At 50.2% G+C, this 8527-nt stretch overlaps 1 protein-coding gene across 1 annotated transcript in view; it reads left to right on the top strand.

The window, feature by feature from the left end:
- The first annotated feature begins 211 nt into the window (after positions 1–211).
- Positions 212–8527, top strand: part of PRICKLE2 (prickle planar cell polarity protein 2) — a 299561-nt gene continuing 291245 nt past the window's right edge. Inside the window, exons 1-2 of the mRNA XM_087825085.1 lie at positions 212–307; positions 1077–1162. Of these exons, the coding sequence (XP_087681211.1) occupies positions 266–307; positions 1077–1162 (128 nt within the window). The 5' untranslated portion in view covers positions 212–265. The remainder of the gene's footprint in view (positions 308–1076; positions 1163–8527) is intronic.

Raw genomic sequence — 8527 nt, 5'->3', positions numbered from 1 at the left:
GGAGCCGGGAGGGGGGCGCGGGAGGGGGCGGGAGGGCCGGCGGGGGGCGCGGGGCGAAGCCGCGCAGGGCGGGGGACGCCGGGAGAGAGGGAGGGACCTGCGGGCGGAGAGCGGGCGGGCGGGCGGCGCGGGGAGGGGGCGTGCGCTCCGGGCCGAGCGGGCCGCGAGGCGGAGACAGCCAGGCCGCCGGGTGCGCGTCCAGGCGACGCGCCCTCCCAGCCGCGGACCGACCGACGGCCACGCCGCGAGCGGCAGGCGCCCGGCCATGTTCAGCCGGAGCTCCCGGAAAAGACTCTCCAGCCGCTCGGTGAGTGTCCCCCAGCGGCGCGGGGCGGACCTGCGGGCGCCCCTGGGCCGCCGCCAGCGCCCCTGTCCGGCCCCCCTGGGCCCGGCGGCCGCGCACCTGTGGCCCCAGGTAAGCCGGGCGCTGGCGGGCGGGGCGCGTCCTGAGCGCGCGGGGGCTCCGGGCGAGGAGGGGTTAAGTCGGATCCCCAGCGTGGGCGAGAGGGAGACGGGAGCTGTGGCCCCCCGCGTCGCAGTTCGGGGCTCCCCCGAAAGCCCTCTCCCTCGCCCCTTCCCCTAAGGCAGACCCCAAGCCCACCGCGAAAGCGCCCGCGTCCGGCGTCTGGGCGCCTTGGCGCTGCAGCCGCGGACTTGACTTTGGGTCTGTCTTTTGGGGTGTCCTGTGCTGCCCCTTCCCGGGAGCACCAGGCTGCTCCGAGGCGAGCGCGCGCCACTGTTGCTTCTCGGGGACTCTTGGAAAGGTCTTGCTTTTGTTTCTTAGAAACCCGTGACCAAGGTGTCTCAGGGAGACAAAGCCCCAGCCATGGCCGTTTCTTGGTGGCTCGGTGCCCCTCACCAGAGGCAGCCCCCTGGGTGGGAACACCCGTCCCAGGCAGGAGACCACCCTGGGGCGCTGGCAGCGTCCTTCCCCAGGTCCCCCGCCTCTGAGAGGAACATGGGAGCCGGGTGGGAAGAGTAGGGCTTCCCGCCTGGGACACTGCCTGGGACACGAGTGGGGCTTTGGAGGGAGCTTCTGTGGTCGAAACATAGTGTGTTGTCTTTTTGTTTTGAAGTTGACCGGACTGGGGCGGATCGAGAGAGGCCAGCCATGTAACGCCTGTGGTGACCAGTGCCCCGGGTTTGCCTTGCATCAATGGAGGTAGGACGCCTTAAATCTGATTTCTAAAGGCACAAGGGGTGCGTTATAGGTGGGTGCGTGTGTGGAGAAATGTACGTACGCACATCTATCTCTCTCCTTTTGTAAATCTCACTTGTAAGCCACATGGAAAGAATGCAAAGGCTATTCCTTTAAGAGTGGGACTACATCTGCTACAAATATTGGAGGTGGAAGTGGTGGCCAGACACTGGGGGGTGCAGGGGAGCGTTTCCCTGATGTGGGAGTGTTGGGTCCCTCAAACCCATACTCTGTATCTAAATCACTCAGCCCCAAACAATTCGACTTGGCATGGAATTGTTTCCAAGAGCCACTGCTGGTGTTTTCCAATTGTGTTTTTAATTCAGCCCCTGTAACTCTGGGTCCCAACCGCAAATCCACCACTGCCCGTCTGCGCTGTGTCAACCCTCTTCGGTGGCCAGATGTTTCTTATTAATGTGCCGTGAATGTTGACTTCCAGGCAGCCCCAGCCTGGATTGGAATGATTATGTTTGGGAGACAAGGGATCGCGGTGCCCTCCCAGTGCATCTGGCTGCTGGGGCTCCGGTTGGGAAAAGTTGGGGTGCAGGCTTGCCGGCTCTCAGTTTGGAGATATGAAGAGAAGAGGTGGATCCTTTTTGGCAACTTCATGGAAAGGAAAAAGCAGTGACAGGAGAAAATTCTCCGACCTCAGAACCCGTTCTCTCTTTGATTATTGCATCTTTCCCCACCGCTCCTATGCCCCTTTGAAGAGGGCTGTTTCTGGACACCAGGGAGAAAAGCCTGCTTTGATCTTTCCCTCTCCTTTTGTGTGTGCGTCTCCACTTTCTCCCAGTCCGTGACGTGTGCTGGGCACCCAGTTATAAGGAAACTCCCAACTGGCTCCTTCAGAAATTAAATGCTTTGTTCCTGCCTCAGATGGGTCTGGCAGCCTCTTTGCCTTTGTTTCAGGACACTGAGCCCAGCCCTGTGGCTCCCGAGCATTTAATAATGTGTGTGTCAGAGGCAGGGCCAGGGGACCTTATAAATATGTAATGGGCCGACTTAGGCGTCCATCAGCCCTGCCAATGCTGTGGCTTAAATAGGTGTGTTCTGGGCTACCGCTGTGGGGCCCAACTGTGAAAGTGGGTGATACGTGGGAATAGGTGTAGAAGTTTTATTTTGTCAACCAAATCCGGGGTCCAGGAGTACTGATTGCACCCTTCTCCATCCACCTTGTGCTTGAATGGGGGTCAGGGGCAGAGTGATAAACGGACAGTGATCTTCAGCTTCCCTGATTTTGCAGCACTGGGCTCACGGGCTGGCGGCCTGTGGGGCAGTGGCACAGTGTGGGCTGTACCTGGCTCCCCTCCTTCGGTCCACGTGACCTCTGCTTCTAGTCAGTCACTTACTCTCCCTAGTTCTCGGTTTCCTAACCGTTAAGTGGGAACATGACCTTACTTCACGGTGTGATTGTTTGCCCAGTACTAGGCCCACAGTACATATTAGCGACTTTTGCTTGTTATTTCCAGCTTCCTGTCCAGCACTCTCAGGAGGAAGCATAGCTTATCTGAGGCGGCTGGGTGTCCTGGACTGACTTCCAGGACCACCGCTTCCCGGAGAACCCGAAGCCTCTTTCACCGCTGACTGTGTGCTGGAAGAGCAGGTGTTGCATTTTCAGCCCGTTATGGCGCCTTTCTTTGGGCAACAGACCCTTTCATGAGCTGAGACAGGTTTTCATGTGAAGCAGTTTCCTCACTAGCAGCAGAAAGGCCTCCTTGGGCTCCATGAATGGGGTGTTTATGGCATTTCTACCCATTTCTGGGAAGGAAGCAGCCCCTTGCTTTTGCCCCTCCTTTCCCCCCTGGCATACTTTGGGGTGACCTTTCAGAGAAGAGGGTTACAGTACAATATTCTTTTTGGCAGTTTGAAATCCATAGTGTGCTCACTTTCCACCCCTCTGCTTGGAGAGACAGTTGTGCCCAGATGGGAGGAAAAGGCTGGCCAACTGGCTGACCCACGGAGAGCGAACTCCCTGACCCCAAACCACAAGGCACTCTAAGTATTTCCACTTGGCCTCTCCACTAGCCGCTCTGCTTCCACACTGGTCCCCCTGAAGTCCACTGTCTACACAGCAGGCATCTCCTCAAAGCAGAACCGAATTGTGTTACTGCCCCCAGCACAAAGGCACTAAGTTCTAGGGAGGAAGCGTGTTGTAAACAAACTTTGCTTCCCCCTCTGGTGTGGAGGAGAGAGCGAGGGCTTTGAAGTCTAGACAGAGCTGGGCTGGTGTCTTGCTCTGGCTTTGACAAGCCCTGTGACCTTGGGCAAAAGGCTGAGGCTCCCTGATTTTCATTTTCCTCAGCCGTCACACTGGGATTTCTCTACTGAACAAATATTTGAGGGCCTGCTTCATGCCAGGCACTCTGCTGGTGCTGGGGATAGGCAAGGAACAAAACAGACAGGATACCTGCCCTCATTGAACACTAATTACATTTAGATAAGGTGGCTAGGAAAGGACTGTTTGGGGAAGTGACATTTGAGCAGAGACCTAAATGAAGCCAGAGAGGAGGATCCTGCAGATTCAAACCCTGGGCAGAAACTACCAGTGTCGCCATCTCCTGGAAGCTCGTTAGAAATGCAAAGCCTCAGGCCCTGCCCTAGACTTTCTGAGCCTGAGCCCCACTTTGACAAGGCCCCTCTGGGATTCCTGTGCCATCAAAGGTGGAGGAGCCTGACTTAGAACCCCGGGCACTGCGCATGCTGAGGGCTCTCCACACCCTGGGGCGCACTCTGTGTGGGGAAGATGCCTAAGGTCCTGTGGAAGTCTCTTAGTTCATGGGGATGTTCCACACTCTCCCTGTTTCACCCACGCCTTTCGGTGGCAAATGCGGGGATTTTTTTTAAAGATTTCTAAAGGAGGGCAGAGGGCTCACAGTTGTCAGCTGTCCTCCATCTGATCTGGGACAGCTGGGGAGCAAAGGTGGGTACTGCTCCCTACAGGTGACCAAGCCCTGAGAAAAAGCACCTCCAGGCAGCCTAGGGCTAACCCCAAAGAGGCCTGGCCTATTAAGGCATCTTCGTGGCTACGGCCAGAGCACAATCATTAATAACTAAGCACTTGCAGGCTCTAGTGTGAGACAGCATTCTGAGCAGGGGTTCGTTGGGCTTGCTTACCACCAGATTGAGCAGGGAGAGAAAAACAGCCATTTTTACAGTGAAGGTTTACCCTTGGAATGCCTAGGCACTGATGAATTAAAATACTAGCAAGACAACATCAGCAGTACTAACGGTGAGTACTGACTGTCCGGAGCTGTGCCTGCCTCCTGGTTTTACATACCTTTCTCTTTGACCCTCACCAAACCCTGTGAAGTAGATGTGATTCTTTTCCTGATGAGGAAACTGAGGCTCAGAGCTGCTGGGATTTGGCTTTAAAACCCAGGCTCATGTCCTTGTGACTCACCTCCTCTTATTACTTCTCTATTCTAAGGCAGAGGTCACAAACTAGAGGGCCTTGGGCCACCTCCAGCCTGCAGATGGCTTTTGTTTGGTCTGCACAGTGTGTTAAACAAGGGGGCTTTTTCTAACCTTAAAATCCAGGCTCCAGCTTCTGTCGGAAAATACAAGTGTGTGTTAACATGGGACTGTTACTTCGTGACAGTAACTGGCAGGCAGGAGTGCAGTCCCTTTGGAGGGGGCTGATCTCGGCTCACCGTGGTCTCCAGCATTCCAGTTGCAGTCAAGGACATCTTCAAAATTTAGGTGACCTGTCAGGTCCCAGAAGTGATTGTAGCTTGTAAATCCTGAGTGGGCATTCTCATCTTTCCGCATACAATTTTAAAAAGACAGCCTTCTGGGACATTAGCCAGCACTTTTAAATCATTGAAAAGCCAGGCAGGTATTTGGCTTCCTTCCTATCTTTCCCTTACAACAGTCTTTGGAGATGATTGCAATTATTTCTACCCATTTTAATAGATAAGGAAACTGAGTCTCAGAGAGGTTAAACAGCTCGCCTAAGGCTCTACAGCCAGCTAGTCAATGGTATTCCCATTCTGTGTGACTTCTAAATTCTGTGGTCTGGACCAGGACTTCTCAAACTTCCATGTGAATTACCAGGAGGTCTTGTTCAAATGCAGATTCTGATTCTGGGTGGAGGCAGGCGCATAAGATTCTGCATCTTTAACAAGTTCCCAGGTGATTCTGATGCTGCTGGTCCAGGGATCACACTTTCAATAGCAATGGTGTAGACCAGGGGTTGACAAACTACACCCTGCTGGCCAAATCCAACCCTTCTCCTGTTTTGTTTGGCTCACATTACATTTTTAATGGGTGGGGGGAAAAAATCAAAAGAATACTATTTCATGACATATGAAAATTACATGAAATTCGAATTATAGTGTCCATAAATAGTTATCTGATTAAAGCCACTCCCATTAGTTTACATATTGTCTGTGGCAGTTTTCCGGCTATAACCATAGATAGAGTTGAGTAGTTGCAACCAATTGTATATCCAGCAAAGCCAAAAACATTTATGCCTGACCCTTTACAGAAAATATTAGCCAATCCCTGGTCTCCATCACTATCTAGGGAAATATGCAAATAGCTTCCCTTAGTTTTAGAAGAAAGGAATCTGAGAACCTTTTGGAATCAAGGCTAGAGGAAGCAGCCCCTCTCCCTTGGATGAGAATGGTGCTGAAATAAAAAAATCAAAGGCAACCAAGAACCAGGGGACAGACCAAAGCCATTTCTAAAGGGCGTGTGGAGATGAGGCTTGCAAGACCAGATCAATGAACTGCCAGTGGATTCTAAGCTTCTTGTAATCCCTTTAACAGTTCAGCTTTGCTGATAAATGCATATTCGACTCCAGCATTAAAAGGCTGGCTTTCAGGAGTTGCATTCAGAAGCAGCTGACATGGAAAGCCCAGAGCAGTGGTAGCTTTGTGAGGTCGTTTTAATTATGCAGAGCAGCCTGTCTCCAGACAACGCTGCCTCTCCAGGCAGGATGCTTTGGTGCTGTGCAGTTGCTCCTGAGGCAGCGCTCACTGGGTCGGCCAAGACTGCACCCTGAAAACATCTTTCCTTAGTTGCCCCGGCAATTGTGTCGATTGATAACTGGAGCCGTAATTGGGGAGATGCCAGCTTGGTTTCCTTTAGTGGATTGTAATTTGGCTAAAAAATAGACTCCCACCAATTATTTTGCTTGGGGAAGACAAACACTGTCTCAGTAAACTGATGTGCCAAGAAAAGGGGTGTGTGTGTGTGCAGGCATTTAAGACATGCCTGGAACCCTCAAAGTAAAGAAAGATCCTTAGCAGCTAAGGAGGTTGCTGGTTAACTCACCTGATGTCATTGACATTTGATAAAATGCCTGATAGAAGCTGAAACACTTTAACAGGGTATTTCTCTTGAGGAAACATCAGTTTATTCCAATACAGGATGTCGCAAAAGTATTTTTACAGTTGTGAGTATGTGAAACACAGAGTTTATTCTTGTATTATTACTTATTATTGTATTATTTTCCATTGGAACAACCGTAAACCTATCTTTGCCCCACCCTGTATATTTGTATTGTTGTCTCTGATTTTGAAATAAGACATGGTTTCTAAAGAAGATTTAAAAATCACCCGCGTGTGCACACACACACAAAGCACAGAGAAGAAAACCCTTAATTATACCTTTGAAACTAGGGTCAGCAAACCACAGCCAGTGGGACAAAATCAGCTAGCTACTTGTTTTTGCATAGCTTGCTAACTGAGCATAGTTTTCTCATTTTTAAATGCTTGGGGGGAAAATCAAAACAAGAATAACATTTTGTGGGACATAAACAGTATATGAGATTAAAAATTTAAGTCCATAAATAAAGTTTTAGTGGAACACAGACATGCCCATTTATGTAGTGTCCCTGTGGCAGCGTTTGCCCCAGCAGAATGGATTCATTGAGATGATCCTCATGGCCCACAGAACTGAAAGCTTCACTGCCTGGCCCTGAAACAGCTAGATACATGTTTGTGCCATGGTATTTATTTCCTCACATTCATTCAAATTATGAGTTACTAACAAGATTTTACAGAAGATGTACATTCTGCATATAGTCTTTTGTAACTCACTTTTTTCATACTTAGAAATACTTTTTGGATATCTTTACATTTCAGGCGAAAAGATCTAATACATTTATTAGCTTTTAGGATCCAGTGTATGGGTTATCATTGAATTAAAATTTTTCTGTTCATGGCCCCTTATTAGATACCGTATGACACTAGTTTTTCTTATGCCACAACGTGCCTATATGGAGCTCTTGTCAAATTGTCCTCCAAAAAGATAGTGCCAACTTTCTCTCTTCCTCCTTAAAAAATCTGAGTATATTTCTGTGTTCTTTGGGCGGAAACTTTGAAACATCCCAGCTAGTATGGCAGCCTCTAATTAATCCTTGTTTAATCACCCTGCGTGACAGTTTGTACCTGATGAAGTGAGAAAACATGGAGCATCCATGCCAGTCACCTTGTTTTCAGAATACACTTTTTCTTTAATTCCGAAAGTGATACCCACATTCAATTGAAAGGGCGTCATTCAGCCTTACGTTTCTGTTGTTTAAGGTTAGTGGGATGAGGGGGAATCTAATACGTTTGTTATTTTGGGGTCCCTGGGTTCAAAAAGCTAGAAGGTTATCCTTTCACTCTGCCATTAGATTAGTGAGTACCCAGAGGGAATTCCTGTGGGCAGAGGGAGCATTCCCTAAACAATGATTCCCAGGTCACTGAGCATTCGGAGATCAAGAGGTTTCTACCTGTCTTATGCATGGGAGAGCCATGGGGGGGTGATCTCTGGGGAGAAATGTGTATTTCCTGGCAGTGTCATAAAAACGTCTAGGAAGCTTGTAAAGGCTTATGTGGGAGCATTATAGCTGAGCTGTTAAAGGGACAGGCTTCTAAGACATTTTTGCCTCTTACTCTTCGTGGGAAAGTGACTTAACCTTTCCCAGTCTTTCTTGTTTTTTTATCTGAAAAATGTGAATAAGGTTACTTACCATTTTGAGGTTCTCTTACGAGGTGATTATGAGGGTGGAATGGGATAATGCATGGACTGCGCCTCGGTGTGCGTGGTGGGCAGCCAGGGCTTCATACATGTTTGTGGCTGCAAGGAGGCCTGATGGAAACAAGGCTGGGTGAGAGCAAGAAGACCTGGCCACGGCCCTGGCGACCAGGTTCTATGACAGAGAACAAGTCACTTTCCCACCGTGAGCTAACCCTTCGTTTGTTAAGTGGGGGTGATGATTGTTTTCTTAGGGACTTAGCTCAGGGGATAGTGGAGCCCTCCCTTCCCTGGGGGTTTGGGTTCAAAGGAATGAGACTGATGGAATAACAGATTTATACAGCCCGTCACACGCACCGGGGA

The sequence above is a fragment of the Miniopterus natalensis genome, chromosome 15, assembly GCF_054644295.1.
Source record: "Miniopterus natalensis isolate mMinNat1 chromosome 15, mMinNat1.hap1, whole genome shotgun sequence".
NCBI lineage: Eukaryota > Metazoa > Chordata > Mammalia > Chiroptera > Miniopteridae > Miniopterus > Miniopterus natalensis.
Note: the sequence above shows the minus strand (reverse complement) of the source record. Positions and strands in the feature narration are given on the sequence as shown.